Source organism: Daucus carota, chromosome 7 (assembly GCF_001625215.2).
Source record: "Daucus carota subsp. sativus chromosome 7, DH1 v3.0, whole genome shotgun sequence".
NCBI classification, from domain to species: Eukaryota; Viridiplantae; Streptophyta; class Magnoliopsida; order Apiales; family Apiaceae; genus Daucus; species Daucus carota.
This window is the reverse complement of record NC_030387.2, coordinates 40307427-40327932: the sequence shown is the minus strand read 5'-3', so window position 1 is coordinate 40327932 and position 20506 is coordinate 40307427. Positions and strand designations below refer to the sequence as shown.

Genomic DNA, 20506 nt, shown 5'->3' with positions numbered 1-20506 from the left:
ATGTGGCATCTAGCTCAAGCCTCAGAGTAGTCGTTCTTAGTTGTGGTTTGTATGGTACAAATGCTGGTAACTAGTTTTTGTAGCTGAAGAACTTATATGATGTATTCTACTATACCAAAATGTTTCAAGAATTTGTTGATTTCTGAGCAGAACTTTCCTTGTTATAATTTCGGTTGCATGTTGTCTCCAAATAGAGTGTTACAGTGGTCACAGTAAAACAAGTCTTTCATAAAATTCCTTTTATTTTGCTGTCTACCTGTATTTTTTCCCTATATTGTGTTCAAACTGTTTTAAAATCTCAAGAGTTACATGTTATGACCTTATAAATGTTATGACCTTTATAAGGTGATGCCTTAGAGCAGGATATTTATTCACAAGTTTTCGTAGTTTAATCATATACGATGGAATTTTTAAAATTTTGATATTTATAAACTATGTTAGTAACTTATTAGAGGCTAAGAAATAACGATAAATTATGCATGAACAAGATATTCAACAAAAAGAAGGAAAATGATCAAATCGAGGAATTCCTACGGATTGGATCAAAAGAATTCTTGAATGAAGTATTCAATTCTACAGAAGAATCGGAATTAATAAATAAATCTTTGTGTACTCTATTTCTCATTTTTGCGAAAAAAGAATATTTTTTTTTCCCTATTGAACGATCATAAAATATGGATCTGGATCTTCTACATCAAAAATTGGAGAGTTACTGACAACAATCTAAATGTATTAAATTGGTTATTATAGTGAATATATCCAATAGCAATTTCGAATATGAAATTTAAGGGATCATGTAAAAAGAATACTCCAGTGTATGAAATTTCGATTATTCTGTATTTCACAATTCGCTAACTGTTTAAATCTTTTCATTAATTTTTACTTCTTGTTTTCACTAAATCCGATTGATATTTTTTATAACACTCATAATTCCTAACATGTAAAATCTCAGCAGATAAATAATATTATCAGAATGATAAATGAATAAAAGTTTGGATTCCTAAAATATTTATTGTTTATTTTAACAAGTCTTCGGGGTTGGTCAAAACGGTTATAGTGTAGTTGCGGGGCTCTAGTCTCTACAAATCGACATTGCGGAGAGGAGAGAGAGACGAGAGCAGATGGATCCAAAGCTATCAGAAGTATCGCAATTGTGTGAGCTATTCAAAGCCGCCTTGGTCCGTAACGACTTCGATAAATGCGCAACTCTCCTTTCTCAACTCAAGGTCTGTTGTTATGCACGCCCTAATTTATTCATTCATTTTAATCAATCTAGGGTTTTATGTGCCTATATTACATGTTATTATGCTAATAATGTGAATTGCATTTATATGTTGGGGGTCTGTGTATCTAGTGGAATGGGTTGTGTAATTGTGCTGATTATAGTTTAGCCTATCGTTAACTGCATTTATGTGTGTGGTGTTGCTTGCTAGTGTGGTGTGTTATATGCTGAGAGCAGTGTGGGAAAGAGATGAGTGGGAGAGGGTGAAGGAGAGGGAGAGAGAGAGACAGATGAGTGGGAGAGAGAGACAGAGAGAGATGAGTGGAAGAGAGAGACAGAGAGAGAGACAGAGAGAGGTGAGTGGGAGAGAGGGAGAGAGCGTGGGAGGGAGAGGGTGGGAGAGCGGGAGAGAGAGAATCATGTATAACAATTGTTAGAGCTGATTGGAGGATATGGTTTTCCGTTACATAATCTTTTTGTTTTTGTGTATTGATTGGTGGTTATTACTTTTAATGCATATCCGAGGTAGATTTATAATATGCTTTTTGTGACGGGTGAAAACAAGGGCAAATGAATTACGCCTCTAGCTGAATATATATATATATTTTTGAGATTCTTAAATATGGTCGTATAAAGATATTGAAGCTGATAAGATTAAATTTACTCAGGGTCTAAAAGGAATTTACCTATCCATTAATGGACTCCTCTGATCTTATTATCTTATTTTGTTACCTGATCTTTTTTTTTTTTATTATTTTCTGAGTCTTGAGGTTACCTTATATAGTGTGTTATATATGTATATTTCAGGTTTTGCTGACGGCATTCCGAAGTCTTCCTCCATTATTCGAAGCAACACCTAGTGCAATACATGAGTTGACTGTAGCAAGTAATGTTTCTAACTACTCTTTATAAAAGTATAACCTATGAATAACCACCTTGTAATAATTAAAATTTATGTTCGCAACTCTATATGTGTAAAAATACTTTCTTTTAGGAATAAAGTCCTTATGGCCTATAAAAATATTTTTCCTGGTCCCAAAAATATTATTGTATAGGCGTTCTATTGTACATTGTTTTATCCCCTTCCCCCCTAAATATAAATGTTTGTGTGTGTGTGTGTGTGTGTGTGTGTGTGTGTGTGTAAAACTTCATAGTACTAGTGTTGGTAAACATCAATTCTAGTGGTTAAAAAATTATACGAGAGGAAATATTCATTGTTAACTTGGTTCACATTTTTGCATCTCTTCCTCTTTAGTTGCTTACAGTTCTCGTTGCACATATAAGTTGTGTTCATTGTTTAAGTTTGCAAATAAAGTTAACCTATCTATAGAGCTTATACTATCCGTTGTTTGTTTTTGAGGGGCGAGGTATGTAACAATTTTAAGTGTACTAGTTAGTATATTCAGTATGATTATGGTTTTCTCGAGTTCCTGTTCGCCTTCAGAAGTGTGGCAATAGGTTGCAGTATGAAGTATGAGCTCAGTGGTGTATTGTATGAACATAATGCTTATATATGCTTGACCATTGACCAAGCTGTGCAATGTGCATATGATTTGTCTAACAATTGTATCAGAAGTTCAGAATGCTTCTTCGAGTTTCTATTTTTACGAATCTATATTATTTTGATGAAAATCAAAGATAGCTAAATATACAGCATTACTAACATCATTAATTGATAGGTAATCTATATGGGAAAAAACAGGTATGGTTGTTTTAACAAATTAGCTTTACAGTCATTAATTTGTTGGAGTGAATTTTTTATTTTATTTTTCTCTAAGCAATATGGGTATGAGTGTATGGAGTATTGTTGACAGTTGTGGGCTAATAAGAACATCTAATTGGCAACCTCTTTATATTCTTGTTAATCAAAATAATATATTCTATCTAGCTAAGGTTTGTATCTTAAATCTTTCAGGGGACATATATGAGCATGCAGTCATATTGAGTGTTAAGACTGAAGATCAGGATGCTTTTGAGAGGGACTTCTTTCAGCTGAAGCCTTATTACACAGATGCAGGGTAGGTATTCCTGTTAATTTCAAATATATATTTCCTCCTTGCAGAAAATGTCACTCAAAATGATTGTTGTAAATAGAATAGATGTTGGACCAGTGGTTTAAAATTACAAAATTATAACATCGCCACTTGTGCGGTGCACTGATCGAAGGCTGATATATTTGGTTGACCAGGCTACTTAAATGTTTCTTTCACTATTTTACCGTAATTGTCAAGGCTTCTTTTATCAATCAGTAGGTTAAACTCAATTGTTATGCATTGTCTCATTTTTCTGATGAACCAGGGACCGCCTTCCACAATCTCAGCAGGAGTTTCCCATTTTGGGTCTCAATCTTCTGAGACTCCTTGTGCAGAACAGAATTGCTGAATTCCACACTGAATTGGAGTTACTTTCAGCAAGTGCACTGGAGAATCCTTGCATCAATCATGCTGTTGAGTTGGAGCAATCCTTCATGGAAGGTGCTTACAACCGGGTATTGACTGCTAGGCAGAAGGTTCCTCATGAAACATATGTTTACTTCATGGATCTTCTAGCAAAAACAGTCAGGTAATTTGTTTGACCTGCATGTAGACTTATTTTCCTCAAATATGCTAATAACCGCGATAATGCTTGCTTTCAAGTTTGAACAAGGATATTTGCATCATAATTGAAGGCCTCAAAAAGTGTCAACAGAACTAAGCATCAGTCATCCATTGTTATATCACCTCGTCAAACTTTAGTTTTTAAACACTGAAAAGTATGGATGGTCATTTACAGGGACGAAATAGCTGGATGCAGCGAAAAGGCATATGACTCTCTTTCTATTAATGACGCACGTCAAATGCTTATGTTCTCTTCAGATCAAGAACTGTCTGGATATATTAATGAGGTATCTTTATTGTTTTGGATAGTTTTTTTAAGTATATGGGAGCACGAGGTGACGTACAAAGTCTACACCTCTTCGAGCAGCTTTGTGTCATTTTGTTGCCTTAAATGCCAGAACACTTTGTCAGCTCTGCATTAGTAGCATAACAAAGGGACATCTTGAATTCTTGATGACTAGGGTCTAGGGCCTCTAGGCTTATTTATAAGATCTTCTTTTGCATCAAAACTAACAGACTTTTGTCTGCCATAGCTCCGGTGGCTCTCACCCTCCATATTCCTTATTGTGGTGTGTGCTGGTTGGGTTAGCTGCCTTCAGAAATTTGCCTTCAAGTATTTCATATCCTGCATTTCAAATTAAGTTGACATTCGGGGATATCGGGAAGGTTTCTTTTTCCGATACTCTTCTGTGTAGGCTTCTGTTCTGTAAATAGGAATGCCTGTGGCTAGGAAACAAGACAGCCTTTATGAACTTTATAACATGTACAATTCATTGAGTCTTTCTAGTGAAAAGAGCTGTGGGGGAGTTGGGGCAGTGTTTTTGTTAGTTTGATATTGTCCTAAAATGTACTCGTTTCTGCAGGAGCACCCTGAATGGGAGATAAAGAACGGACATGTGATTTTCCAGAAGGCGAAGGAATCTGCCCCATGCAAGGAGATACCATCTCTACAACTCATAACTCAGACACTCAGTTACGCCAGGGAGTTGGAACGCATTGTTTGAGGAAGCACTAGCATATGTTGTCCGCAATGCTGCCTGCTATTTTCCATTGATTTCCTGTTTTACGCTAAAATTGTTATCTTTGTTATTCTTTTTGCTAGAAGCGCCTGTGCTTAGTTTGTTGATTCAGTTGAAGAATGACATCCTTATTTTCATTCAGCATAATGAAAGCCAAAAAAGTCGTGAAAGTTGCCTTTGGTAATCCTGTTGCTCGAAAACACTGTATCAGTTTCTGTTTATAAAATATTTTGTTTTAAGCGCAAATTTTTATAGGCCGCCGCTTCCTAATGTTCAACTCACACTAATAATAATGACACGCTTGTATGCACATTAATCAAGAAAAAAATTTGGGAACAAAAATTGGGATACGTAATATTCAAAATTAATAGAACGAATGTAATTTTGAAATTCTTTCAATACTAAAAAAATTTGTTTTGAAACTTACTCTTTTAATATATTCAAAATTAAAAGAATTAAAATCTTTTATATTTTAAAAATTTCATAAAATCATAAAAATAAAATTGAGCTATATCAGGGACGCAAACTAATTAACTAAACGCATTCGGCTTCTCATTTACTCTACAAGTGTGTATAGCTTCTCATTTACTCTACAAGTGTGTATATATATTTTGTCGATGGATGATTCTTGAATGGGCCTATGGACAAAGTATATATATATTTGGGCCTCAAAACTTTACATATTCTAATCCTAACCCCTTTATGGCTGCGCTATAAATATCCAGATTCATATTATATCACGGAGGTAGAAACGAGAGAGGAGAGAAGAAAATGGCGTTTCCAAGACCCTTCAAGCGACTGAACCAGGTAATACATTTCCGACCTTGTAATTTAGGTTATTATAAAACAGATATGCATTATTGTTATTGTTTTGAGACAATACTTTAACTGAAGTAGTTGTGTTTTTAGTTTTTCCGGGAACATAGGACACTGGATCGAACGTTGAGCATAGGGTATTATGTCGCAATTGGCTCGGCATTTTGGATTGGTGCTGGGCCCGACAAGACAGAGGATGTCGAAACTCGTTCCAGACCCTGACTACTAAATCCGGTGATGTGTTATTAATCCTATGTGTTCGAGCCCTAGAATCATTTTCTACTTGTTTATTTTATGTACTAGTTTAATATGTTATGAATTCTGTTGTGTTGGAGCTTTATTCAACTAAAATGTATCTTTAATTTCGTAACCCTGGCTAATTTCATCGGTACTTGTTTGTTATTGGTTAAGTAGACTTTATTGACCTAATAGTCTCGGAGATTTGTTGAGAGATAATGTGAAATCAGATACCTATAGAGGCACACAAAATTTCAGATTCACGCGAAATGTTTTAGAACTATTTATTGATCACTTGAATTAGCAACCCTGTGACTAGGAATCGGACCCCAGGCTGAGGTGAGTCGAAGTACTAATTATGGTTTACATGGAGACATAGAATTTACATTGTTTTAAGGCATGTGAGCTGGGACTTGCTGATTGTTTGCTGATTTCGTTTTGAGGTGATTACAAAATATTGAGTTATTTGATTACTTCAATTTTAGGCATCTTACATGTTCACTTGATGTGCCAATATTTTTCATACTACTTGTCAGGTCACAGATTGTACAAAAGTTATTTATCATGTGGGGTGTTAGCTAGTTAGAAAAGAAAGGCTTGAGCAAGTCTAATGCAATGATATAGTTGGTCTCATTTGTATAATTTGGAACTAAATGTCAAATAACTCAACTCCAAAGGGGTTCCATTTTAGATGCAAACATGAATAAATGCATACTTGGTTCTGATTTTGAAACCAAAGATACATATATGCATCTAGCCACATCATCAAATAATCATACATGGAATGTGTATTGTGTGCTTTAATGGAATTCAGGAGAAAGAGAGAGACGATAGATTATTTAATTTGAAATCATTTGTTTGCAAAAGGCAACTAGCATTGAAGTTGAAGTTCTATTATAGCAATGGCTACAGCCATTTTATATCTAGCATTGGAATTGCTCTTCTAACCAATAAAGCTAAAAAAACTATAACAGAAAAGGTCTAATTTTAGGGCTAATCTATATCCAGTAATGCTAAAAGCTTGATTACAAGAGTGAGTGCTTGACAACTGACGTCTGACAATGAGTTCGAAAGCTCTTTGAAAGAGACGAAGCGCGGAGGAATCTAGTGTTGACTAAAATGTCCCTTTAATGTGCCAATTTTGCTATAAATGTAACCCTAAACCAATTTCAGAACTCATAACTTATGAGTTATGACGTATACATATTAATTTTTCTGTATCAGGCTATCAGCTTAAATTGAGTATAATAATATCACTCTCAGAACAACATTATTGTTCACGTGGGACGATTGGTACTAAAACCAAAACATAACATTACCTTAAAGGTAGTATCTTGATAAACAATTTCCAAATCATAAGATAATTTTTCTGTAGGTGGTTTATATGATATTTGATCTTACGGTTTGGTAATTAATTTAATAAATCTGAGATTGATAGCATTGGTTGGCAACTCTTTGATATGATAAATTTTTCCTGATGTTGATGTTACAGGAACGGTTGCAACCTGCAGGGCACAAATAAATAGACGCTAAGAATCTTATTATCTGCCAGCTACTGTTGGTTTCTTTAAATGATAATAGTAGATGATTTGGCTCATAGGCCGTAGCCCGTAGCTAATTAATTAACTAATGAAAATCGGATGCTTTGAAACCTTTAGGAATCTAACAAATGTTTTCATTTTTATGCAGATGTACTTCAGGTTCCACGTCTTCTTAAAGCTAAAAAGTCTTCTCCCATGGAGGTGACCGTACACTAACTATTGCATAATGATATTTATCAACATAGATCAATACTATGTATATGGATGCCAGGCTAGCCTTTTATCAAACTTGTGGTCCAATAGTCCTGAATTACTTTTTAGGTAATCAGGAAGTTCACTAGTAATTACTTATGAAAATTACCTATCCATCTTCTTCATTCGGTTACTTGTACATAAATTTTTTTATTTTTTTTTTATCTTTTAGGTTTTGAAAATGCTTGCTTTATTCGGTGTGAATTTAGTGGTGAAGCTAAGAGGTTTAGTTCTTAGAGGGCATCTTATAAATATAAAGCTCTTGAATAGACTATGCAATACAAATGTCATATGAAGCATTAATATAATAATTTGTAATATCTATTACATATTTTAGTAAATTAGACAACGAAGATAATTGTATAAAAAATGCTAACCTTTCTCATAATAAATAATATAAAAACCTATGTAAATTGTATAAAGATTAGTATGTTAGTTATTAGTTATCGCCTGTCGGAGAAGTTTTGAATATAATCTTGTACGGTAATTTAAGCAATGATTGCTGTATTGATGGTGGGGACAGTTTTCTACTTTCATTTCTCGAACTCAAAATAAATCTCCTGTTGTAATATACTTGCAGTATAACTCTTAAGTTGCTCATTGCTTCCGTATAATTATGGTTTAGGGACAGCAAGACAAACCTCTCAGTGATTACCGGAGTCAAGTATGCAGCTCTAATGCTTGTGGGAATTTGTAATTATTTATCTGTACAACAACCAGTAGTTAGAGTTAAAAGAACAGTTTTTTTTTTTATCGAGAAATAGTAGATAGGATGTACTCTGCAATACCTAATGCCTTGGTTTAGCTAAACATTTTCTTTATTAATGGTTGCTATTTCAAACATTTGCAAACTTTTGTAGCAGAAAGGGACTACACTTTTATGGTAACATGCAATGTGTGCTTTCAAAGGGAAACTTCAACATTTTTCTGGTTCTTCTCCTTTGTCAACTTCGCATACTATGATGAAATGGTAATTTTATCAATCATGCCAAACCAACAAGTACACTTTATTTTTTATTTTAAACACAAAAGAACATAATCAATGACCATTAGTGGTGGAAGTAAAAATAATATTATCCTCAAAAAAGAAACATCAGAAGCTACGACTCAAGTGTATGTGTTTCAAATTTATTTACTCTAGTAAAAACCAATTTTTTTGTATCAAAATAGATATTAATTAAAGATCAATCTCAATCATAATCTTTTAAAATTGACTTATATTCACGAACTAAATGCAACAAAGACGTGATGCGTGAGCGAGTGTGTTTAACTAACATAAACAAGGTGTTTTTTTTTTTAAACAAAACAAGGTGTTTTTTTAATATAAATATTCAAGTTTTAACTTATTTTTTTGCAAAAAAACTATCATGTTCTAAAAATATCTGCAAAATTATGTTTTGCAACCATGCTTTCAACTTGAATTTGAAAATATTACGATATCGTTGTAAACGCGGCATATAAACTAGTTATAGTTATAGTTGAAACATAATGAAATAGTATTTTACAAATTTTTTCAGAAGTTTGATAAAATCGTAAACAATTTTTGAAAAAGAATGTACTTTCAGTAAATTTTAGAACTCAAATTAATTAGAATTAGGATCTGTTTGGGAATGCTGTAAAAAATTGCTGTGCTGTCAGAAAAAGTGCTGGTAAAATAAGTGCTGTTGTAGAAATCAGATAACTGTTTGATAATTTTTTGATATTTACTTATTTTGAGTTATAATATAAAAAAATAATGTTTTTGGTGAGGTTTTATAATGAAATCTATAACAGCCTTTTGCAAAAGTTGAAAAGCAGGTTTTTCCAAAAGCATGGTAGGACATGCTTTTTCTAACAGCAGCTTTTCAGCTAAAAGCTGCTGTTCGGAAAAGCTGCTTTTCAATTTACCAAATAATTTTTCACCTGCTTTTCAACAAAAAACTGCTATTGCTGTGCACAACAGCAACCCAAAAAGGATCTTAATTAGAATCCAATAATTACTCAGATTTTGGGCCTCTGGCCTGTGTGGTCCGGGCGAAAAGAGTATCCATGCCATGCATGCCCTTTCCAAACCCTAACAAAAAGTCGAAGACAGAGAGAGATAAGCACATTATATGATAGCTCTATTCAGAAACATAAAAAGAGAAGAGAGATGTTGAGGGAGATGATTAATTCCTGGAAATCATCTATGGATAGGTACAGGCCCGCTCTTCGTCGTGCCAACGAGGTAATTACATATATCCATCTTGTAATATGTATAAACATGTGGATAGAGATCTAATCAATTTGTTATTGTTGTGTGTAAATCTATATATACGCTCCAGTTTTATGTCAAGAGCGAGAACTTCGATTTGTTCATAAGGGCTGCGTTTGCTGCGACTCTTGTCATGTCTGCTTGGAGGAACCATAAAACTATCCAGGCTCAAAATCGTCATTAGACACTGGATCGAACGTTGAGCATCGGGTATTATGTGGCAATTGTTGTCGAGTATTTTCAAGAGTATCGTTCGCAGGGAAGGACTGATATCAACACTAATTCCAAGTCTTTTATCTCTTGTAATTCAGATGTGTGGAGAAGAATTTGGTGGGTTTTATATATCAACTAATTAATATAATAAATCAATGAATATAATAAATATGAGAAAAAACAACCCAAGAATTAGAGTTCTTCAATGGCTATCATGAATGTCTAATTTGTGTCTCTTGTTTGCTAAAAACAATCCTTCTAATATTTATAAAATCCTCTCCCAAGGTAGATTATAATGCCTACAATTATCTATTAAAAGCCACTCCCATGGTCAATCAAAGAACACTTGTAAACTATTAAGAACCAAGGATTTTAAGTCTCACAATTCTCATATCAATCTCCCGATCTAATACTCAAATTGTGTCCATCATATCATGTACTAGAATTATAACTCCTCTCACGATTCGTTATAACTCCTAGAGATTCAATTAAAAGTTAGCTACTCTTTTAATTGTATAAAGCGCTCAATGACAGATTAACAAATCAAGAGAAAACACAATCCAACTAAACAAACATAATAAGCCAAAGAATACTACCTAACTCTTGGATCAAAGGATTAGCTACTCATGAATAGATGAAACAAATATATATTTATACCACAAACCATGAGAGTAAGAATATAAGTATGAAGAATACAACTTGACGAAAGTGCTTGACGTCCGGATGAATCCCTTCACTCCTTCTTCCAAAATCTCTCACAAGTGTTTCTCTCCCTTTCCTCTCTACCAAGGCTATCTCTATATTATTCTATATGATACAAGTTAGTTGTCTCTAATCTCTATCAAAACCCTAATATGTATAAGAGTTTTCTTAATTTACAAGAAAATAAAATAATATCCTAAAACTAGTTGGATTCTGATGCTGAAATTCGTAGGCTTCTGTTCAGGCCTGATTCTGGACTGATACAGTTGGATTTTGACATCTGGACCACCTTAAACTTGTAGAGAATTTCAATATCTTCGCGTGGGCTGTTGAATCGCCCAATTCTGACGTCCAGAACTCAAGTTACGGCCCAAACAAAATTTGCTTCGCTGGCTATCCATAAAGTCCGAATTTCCATCTGATTAAGCTCAAATAAGCTTGATTTAATCCAACTTTAGGAATATTTATTTTCCTGAAATTAAACACTTAAAATCAATTAATAACATCCCGATTATTTACAAAATACTAAAATTATGGGAATAAAATCATATAAAAACATATATAAATATATGCTCTATCAAATATCCCCACACTTAGTATTTTGCACGTCCTCGGGCAAATAAAATAAATAAAACTAACACCTAATAGATATATATACCACTTTCGTAGGTGATCACGGTTGCATTTGGCATATGCAACAAGCCCTTTAAACCCCTAGGCAGCCCTAGTGGACGAGTAAGGTCTCGTGAGGGCCTATAGTGAATGTACCCACAAAATTCATCTAGCTCATGTAATAATAATATAGATGACCACAAGAACACAAGCATGGAGTGAAACTACATGAATGCAACTAATAAATGTAAATGTATTGATCCCAATAATAATAGTATATTCCAAGTTAGTGATAACCATCAGAATATGCAACAAGTTTAGACACATCAAGCTCACACCGCAATAAAACCACTTAGTGAACACAAGTACAGAGTGTGCGTGTGTGCCTAGCTTAACAACATGCTCTTCTTTGAATCGAGAACAGAGACACACAAGTTTCAACATGACTAGTCATGCGAGTTAATAGCTCCCAAGCTGAATACTAGAATAAATCTTAAACACTTCGTTACTTAGAACTAGCTATCATTCAAGATTACAAGGGATTTCTACGTCTTCTTTTTATTGCTATAATACTATATATAATTCTTTTCTTTTTTTTTTCACATGTTCGGTCTAAGATTGGGACGCTTCTCATGGTAAGTAAGTTACGACCATCAAAAGACTTCACAAGCTCAATTTTCTCTTCTTCTTTTTTCAAGTCAAGTAATTCTCCAGTAATCAAGGATAATGAAAAGTCACCAAGAAATTATATTTCTAGTACAATTGCACTTAATACCAGTACAAGTACATGGGTCGTCCCTTTCATTTTCAACACCCATTGATCTCAAAGGAGTACTTGATATTTTATATCTTTTTTTTCTTTTTCTCTTTTTTTTGAAGAAAACATTTACACCCCACAATCACCTCAAACTCAAGCATTTACGTACTAAGCTCAAAAGGGAATTGTCAAAATTCTAATCATCAACAAGCGGCTACCCCTCAAGAAGCAAGTATATCTAAGTCTCAATTCGATATTTAAGAGCATAATAAGCTTGTGTGAATAAAGAAGCTCTGCACTAGTGACACTACGCATGTAACATCGCTAATATGTGATCATAGCAAGAATTAATCAAAAACAAGCTACACATAGTATCATCATAGGTTACTAACTTGGACTATTATATAGGATCATATGATGTTATGATATGCAATGAAACATGTTATGCAACTATATGAACTAATGTAAGCAATGTATGAGTATTTATCCTAGCATGATATGATCATCTAACTATTTTACAAGGCTATAATTATTTTTGATTTTTAAATTTTATGGTTTTTTTGTCTTTTTTTTTTAATATTATAACATACTATTGAGAACACATCCCCACACTTAAATGAGTCAATGTCCTCAATGACACACTAATACTCCTCCTATAAATAATAGAAAAGTAAGAATACTCCCCTATGCATACGCATGAAGTGCCGTTTGAGAAATAAGCGAAGTGTGTTGCCTTTAAGTCGATGCACCGCGGGCACCTTAACCATGCCCCTGGTGCAAATCATTCTGCCCGGACTTCATAAACTGACCTTCTGGACCTTAAAATCCGATCTCCACCGTTCAGAATTTAGATATTAGTGTAAGGAAGATGCTGTCCAAAATTCAGGACGATCCGACCGTTGAAACTCCGGGAAACGCAAAAATAAGGCAGCTGATGCAATCAGAAAAATTGCGGCGAATTTTTGATTTTCAACACCTGAAACAGCCACTTAAAACAAACACATCAAGGTAACTTGTGGGAGTAAAAAAAATCAAAATCTATCTAATATTATAATCATGGGTTGCCTCCCAAGAAGCGCTTGTTTATTGTCATTAGCTCGACTTATTCACATACAAGTAACAAAACTAATGAGGTGAAAAAGCAAATAAGTGCACATATCTACGAATCAATAATATGATTATGATGTGCAAATATATCATTGAACCACAAACATATAGGAAAATTTGTATGGACCACACTTGCTCAAGAGACCTCGAGAAATCAAAGTAGCTAGAAAAGTCGTCAGAATAATCATCATAAGTATGACTCATAAACTCCACCCAAATTGGATCCTTATATTCTAAAGCAAAATCATCAATTATCACATTCTTCTCAAGTATAATTGGACACTCATCAATTTTTATCTCATCTACCAATTCGTTGAGCACAACATTATCTTCTAAATTTGGTAGATTTTCAGCTACATCCAATTTATCACTTTCAAGCAAGGGACAATTGTCATCTAAACAAGTAGATTCATCAGACACTAAATTTTCCTCAGTTGCTAAATAAGTATCATGACAAAGTGGGAAATCGACACAAGGAGGAATCCTAAAACAACCATCATGCATCACAAGTTGAACGTCCATAATAAACGTATTTCTTTTAGCATTCTCCTCGTACCAACTTATCGAATCTTGACATATTATATCAGTCTTATTAGCAACCTCAAATTTTGGTTGATCAATATGTGCAAAAAGTCCCATAGACATTAAAGAAGAACTGTACTGAATTGAGCTTTTATCAACATCATAACACGGGTAAGGATCATAACTGTAATATCCGGGAATTTCGCGACTTGTATTTCGAATATTATATGCAAATGTGCCATTTTATGTGAAATTAGAAAATAAATAAATATTATATTATATTCCAGTTGGATGAGGTGGTATATGATTTATGAATTTGAGTCAACGGTCAAGGAACCGAAAAGTGATAATTTACGAGGATTTAAACGAGAAATGAGTGGGTTATTAACTTTATGGGAAATATATGGGTACATGATCTTGTGACCCGTATGTGTTGATACGGTTATGTGGATAAGTGAATTTATGACCGATAAAGGATATCGGATTTTACGCAAATGACGGAAATTGAAAAGTGTAAATAAATATAATTTGATACATTAATTAAATGAAAGTATGAGATTTGATTGTGGGATGTATGATTACGTGCTATATGACTTGTACGTGTTGGAATATGTGATTGATGTGGCTTTAGATAATTTTAAATATTTTATCATGTGAAACTATGAGTATATGAGCTTACATATTTTTGTAAAATATTTGAGATGTGATAAAATCATGTAATTTGCTTTATTATCTCTAGAATATCCCTAGAGACTTTTTAAAAATGATCGTTGAATCTATTTCAGTGATTTACTATTTTAAAATGATTTATTTAGTCATTATTTCAATTATTGTGCATTATCTTGTAAAATTCATATAAAATAATCTATGCGCTCAAAAATTATTTTTAAAATATGGGGAGAGAGGTAATTTCATATTCTATATTTTAAAAATATAGTTCGAGTTCTTCAGAGCAATTTCATAGCAGTTTTATAATTTACAAGCTCACTTTCAGGATTTTCAGCATATATTAATGTAAAGTTAAAATCAGTTTTTAATGCAGAATGACCATTATACCCCCTGCGTTTTTCTCCCTTAAATCAGACCCCCACCCCCCCATTCTCTTCTTCTGGGTCGCGAGCAAAACTCTCCAAACCCTATCTCTTTTGTTTCTCTTCTCACTAGATATAAACTCTTGCTCTCTCTTGGAGGTGAGACTTGAATTGAGTTTCTTTTCGTCTCCATCTTCTTGATACTTGCTCGTATGTATGTATAGTTGTATGTATGGTCTGATTTTTTGAAGAACCCACTTTGTGGCGGGTTTGATTTCTGAAAATATGCTTCGTTTTTGATGAAGTTAGCATGGGGCTTTGGCTTAAACGATGGTTAATTGGTGAAACCCGTGATTGGAGACCCGATTCGGGCACCTCCGGGTTTTGCCGCCGCCGGTGATGAGCTCCGGTGAGCCGGCGGGGACGATGATGCTACTTTGAGTCCAAAAAATATTCATATTATCTTGTTTAAATGTGAAATCTGAGTTGCATGTTGGATTTTTGAAAAGGGTTTAATTAGTTTGGCTATGTGTTGTTGATGTTTGACTAAATGTTTTGTGTTCATATGATGAGTATATTATGTTATTATGTGTTTATATTTTTCCGGAATAAAGTGGAGTGGCTGCTACTGTAAATCAGTTCGTTCAGGGCTTATATGAACTCTGATTTTAAAATAAATGACATATTTGAATTCCTTGTGAAAAATTAGCTGGAATAGGCTCTTGAATCATGTTAATCGGATTAAAAATGAATGAGTTATAGGCGGTCAAAGTTTGGCTATGGCAGTTGACTTCGAGGAGAGAGAAATTCTGGTTGATGTGGTGAAGAAGATGATGACGTGGCGAGCTGTCATTGGCTAGAATATTGAAATCAGTATTTAATTTATTTGAAGGGCTATATGAATGAGTCTGGAAAAGTGTTTAATATGAAAATTTAAGTAAATGAACTTCCGGATTTATTGGAATAATTAGATTTTTGGTTTGAGTTATAAAATTTTAACTTTGGTATTAGTTAAATGGTGAAAGATGAGACAATAAAGTTGTTGGTTGGTTTTAAATGAGGTATATATATATATATATATGTATATTCTTTGTAATAGAAGTTTTACTTGATTATGCTGTTGTTTTGGGTTGGTGTCGGCTTGAGTCCGACTGGAAGTTGATAAAACAAAGGAGGTGCTGCCAGAATTTTTATATATAATAATAATAATAATTTTTAGAGGCGCACCTATGTATTTTATTAACTTACCTGCTTATAATATATTATGTGACAAATGTTATTATGTGTTACGTGTTACAGTTATATGTGATTATGTCATGTGTATTTGTATGAAGTTTATATACGAGTAAATGATACGTGAATCGATGGGGTAGGTTAGTTTAGACGTCCTAAGTGAATGTTGAGTATTGAAAGGGATACTAAAGTTAGCATTATTACGCGTGTAGATTCGAAAGACGAGGTCGCGAAGCTTAAGAAAGGAAAGACTCCATTAGGTGACAGTTAGAGGATTACTTTATCAAGTGGAAAACGAGTTGAGGCAAGTAACTTTCCTCTCTCTCTTAAGCAACTTATTGATAAATGATGATAAGTACTGTCACCTCTGAACTACCCTTTGAATTATGAAAGCCTGATTTCCTTTCTCATTGAATATATTGTCTCACTTTTGAACGCGAGCTCTTTCATGAAGATCATGTTTCTGTATCCAGTATATTCTTATCCCGAATATCTACCTTTTGATTGAATAATATTTCCTTTCCATATGCTTGACCTCCACAAGAATATGGATCTTGTTTCTATATTTGAAATTAAGAATGATTTTAAACTTGCAAGTGATTGCAAGTGTCCAAATGATTTGGAAAGTTGGTAAGTTTTTTTTTAAAACGAAAGATATTTTTAAAGAAGAAAGTTTTCCAATTTAATGGTTTTCCACGGAATTCTATTGATTGGAGGCGTAAGTGGCCGAGTAACGCCGGTCCAGCTATTTGATTATGAAGACCAGTGAGGGCTGGCACATTATGAAGACCAGTGAGGGCTGGCATTTGAAAGGCCAAATAAGTTGCCTTTCGGGTACCCTATTCACGTCCAGAGGGACTGTAAAGTCCGGTATGGGGATTGTACGTGGCTGATCACCCGTGCAATCCAGAGCGTTATACACTCCAATCGAGTAAAATGTTTTATGAAAAGAATTGTCCAGGTGTTGGACTGTTTTGAAAATGATATATTTTTGTGATGGAAAATAAAGTTTTGATGAAAGGATTGATTTGAAGGAAAATGTTATGAAAAGGGTAATTTTACTAAAGTTTTGAAAAGAGGAATGTTTTATGAATTATTCATTTACAAAAATAGTTTTTATGTAATGATCCTGAACTTTGAATCTCTATTATGACCTTTGTAACTTTAGTCTATAATCGAAAACTCTCCATCTTATTTTGTTGAATAGTTTAATTTATTTGTTCATTATAGTTACTTGCTGAGCTTTTGTAGCTCATTCTGTTGTTTATCTAACCCTGACAGCTAAGCAAGAGGAAGATGGCCAGTCCTAGGTGCTCAGTTCGTTAGACTGTCTACATCCCCCTCTCTGTTTCATTAGATTACTTTACCAGCTCAGGTAGAGGACGCTTTGGATAGTCAGTGGGGAGTAAGTATGTTAGTATGGACCGTTGTAAACAGTACCTTTGAGATGTTTTATATAATTCCAAGTCGGAATTATGGTTGATGCTATTTATTAAGGGTTTGTAATAAGTTTATAACTTATTATTTTGGTTAGTAGTTGTAACTTGTTTCATACCATCACCTGTTAAAGATCCTTGTGGTGTAAAGGGGTTGAGTATTTATATTGCTAAATCCAGGATGTGCATGTTAAAGTTGATTTGTGACTCCTCAATCTAGACCCCGGATTGGGAGGGCGTCACAGTTGGTATCAGAGCTACAGGTTTTGGTCCCTGAAACAAGTTATAATAGGCAGGCCTTAGGAGAACCACATAAGTTAATTGTGCGTTCCCAACCCATATAGGGTTCAGTTGAGATTATTGGATATAGTCTTAACGAGTTAAGTTTATAAGAGTAGAATAGCGTGTCTGAGTTAGAGTCGAAGACGTTTAGATGAGCGTCATTGACTTGTGATGCCAAGGCTAGGCTTATAAGGTGTATAAGTTGGCCAGGTGGATGGAATATGTGACTTGTAGTTGTTGTATCTCTATACCAGTAGGATTGGAGTTACTTGAGTTGGTGCCGAGTCATCAAGATGACCCATATTATCCTAGATTTGTTTTGCTGGTTGTAGTAGTTGGTTTGCAGCTGGTGACACTTATGGAAAATTTCTCAGTTTTTCCCCTTATTTGATCATGTAGCCACATTATTGTGTTGTCTTTCATTTCAAACTTGTTTTTGTAACCCTGATTATCGTTATAACTACCTATGCATTTCTTTTCATAACATTGTTGCACCATACTGTTCCTTTCACATCAGTTTCAGATAATACCTATGCTTAATACCTATGTTTCAGAATAATACCCTGAACTCTTACCTTATGATCTCTATGATATGGCAAGCAACTTATGTGGTAATAGAGCTGCATGTGCTAAAAGTTTAAAATGTTGGAATTATATATATAAGGTGGATAAGAAGAGATTGTTTTATGATATATTGCCATGTTAGCATGTTGCCTAATAGTAGGTTGCTTGTCTATTCATCAGAAAAATGTCAACCACACCAACAAACCCAGATGAGGGTAATCAGAATCAAGGTCGGGATCAAGAAGACCCTACCATGACTCAAATTCTCCGTCTTCTTCAGCTGCAAACCGCTGCTTTGAACCAGCAGCCCCAAGCTCCTCGAGTCGGAAGCTTTAAAGCTTTCCAATCCCTCCACCCACCTGAATTTAGGGGAACTACAGATCCAATTAAAGCGAAGTCTTGGATAAAGGAAATGGAAAAAGCTTTTGCTTTGACGGAGGTTGGTGAAAATAAGAAAACGGAATATGCAAGTTTTTATTTGAAAGATGAGGCAAATTTCTGGTGGGAGTCCACCAAGACCTTAGAAGGAAATGGTATTATTACATGGGAAAGGTTTACGGAGTTATTTTTGGAAAAGTATCTACCTCAATACTTACAAGATCAATTGGAAGTCAAGTTCTTAGAATTGAAGCAGGAAGGTATGACTGTAGCAGAATATGAGGCAAAGTTTTCAGAGTTGGCAAGGTTTGTGCCAGAGTATGTGAATACTGAACACAAAAAGGCGAAACGGTTTCAACAAGGACTTAAGTCATGGATACGTAGTCGAGTGGCCATTTTTGAACTCCAAACATATGCTGCAGTGGTTCAGAAGGCTATGATTGTGGAAGGTGAAAGTGAGATGTCAAAAAGAGAGAATGATAGTAAGAAAAGAAAATTTGAAGGTTCTGAAGAAAGTCAAGGGCAAGCAAGTGGAAAGTCTAAAGGTAAATTCAAGAAAGGTTCTGACAACCAAACCAATAAAGGATTTCAGGGATCCAAGCCCGGAAATGTCGGACAGAGTAACCGTTTCTCCGGTCAGAATCAGCAACAGAAAGGTAATAGACCTCCGGCCCCAGAATGTAAGACTTGTGGGAGGAAGCATTCTGGAATCTGTAACAAGCCTAACATCACATGCTTCAAATGTAACAAGAAGGGTCATTATTCTTCAGAATGTACTAGTACTTCGGGCAAGAAGGGCGTGACATGTTTTAAGTGTGGCAAGTTGGGCCATATGGCAAGAGATTGCAAGGAGCCTGTTCAACAAGCAAATGTTCTGAGGATAGCTGGATCACCAACACCGACACCTCCAGTACAACCAAGAGCCAGAACTTTTAATATGACGATGAAAGATGCTGTTCAGGACTCAGATGTGGTTGCAGGTATGCTTATTGTGAATTCTTTAGATGCAAAAGTATTAATTGATTCTGGAGCTACTAAGTCTTTTATATCAAAGAACTTTGTGGATAAATTGAATTGTGCTACTCAACCGTTAGAACCCAACTTAGTTATAGAAGTGGCTAATCAGGATAAAGTATCGGTTGATAGTATTTGTCCTAGTTGTGACATAGAGATAGAAGGTTGTCATTTCTTCGCGAACTTGATACCATTCAAGTTAGGAGAATTTGATATTATTCTAGGAATGGATTGGCTAGCAGACCATGATGCTCAAATTGAGTGCAAGAATAAGAAAGTGAGATTAAAGTCCAAGGATAATAAAGAAGTCGTCTTTCGGGGGCGAAAGCTAGAGAAAAAGTTTTTGACGATGATTCAAGCAAAAAGATTATTAAGGCAAGGATGTGAGGCCTATCTAGCTCATGTAGTCGATGTTAGTAGGGAACCACCCAAGATAAAGGAAATTCCAATTGTTAATGAATTTTCCGATGTTTTCCCGGACGAGTTACCTGGATTGCCACCAGACCGAGAGATAGAATTCACGATTGATTTGGCACCCGGAACTGAACCTGTATCGAAAGCTCCTTATCGAATGGCACCTGTAGAAATGAAAGAGTTAGCTATGCAATTACAGGAATTATTAGATAAAGGATTTATTCGACCAAGCCTATCACCATGGGGAGCGCCGGTTTTGTTTGTCAAGAAAAAGGATGGAAGCATGAGGTTGTGTATCGACTATCGTGAACTTAATAAGTTAAC

General features: G+C 34.6%; 1 protein-coding gene and 1 long non-coding RNA gene across 3 annotated transcripts; both read left to right on the top strand.

Annotated features, from left to right (window-relative positions):
• Nucleotides 1-1031: 1031 nt before the first annotated feature.
• On the top strand, nt 1032-5084 carry LOC108193278 (26S proteasome non-ATPase regulatory subunit 8 homolog A). Its single transcript, XM_017359868.2, has 6 exons — nt 1032-1226; nt 2030-2108; nt 3138-3240; nt 3521-3784; nt 3995-4106; nt 4683-5084. The coding sequence occupies exons 1-6, from the start codon at nt 1122-1124 to the stop codon at nt 4821-4823; spliced, it is 804 nt and encodes a 267-aa protein (XP_017215357.1). The 5' UTR covers nt 1032-1121; the 3' UTR covers nt 4824-5084.
• Nucleotides 5085-5514: 430 nt separating this feature from the next.
• LOC108194234 (uncharacterized) lies at nt 5515-8571 on the top strand. 2 transcript variants are annotated; one of them, XR_010285239.1, is made up of 4 exons: nt 5515-5645; nt 5748-5888; nt 7581-7633; nt 8310-8571. It is a non-coding gene; the product is annotated as an uncharacterized LOC108194234 (long non-coding RNA). The 2 variants fall into 2 exon arrangements; XR_001801362.2 differs by having other exon boundaries at nt 7581-7753.
• Nucleotides 8572-20506: the final 11935 nt, after the last annotated feature.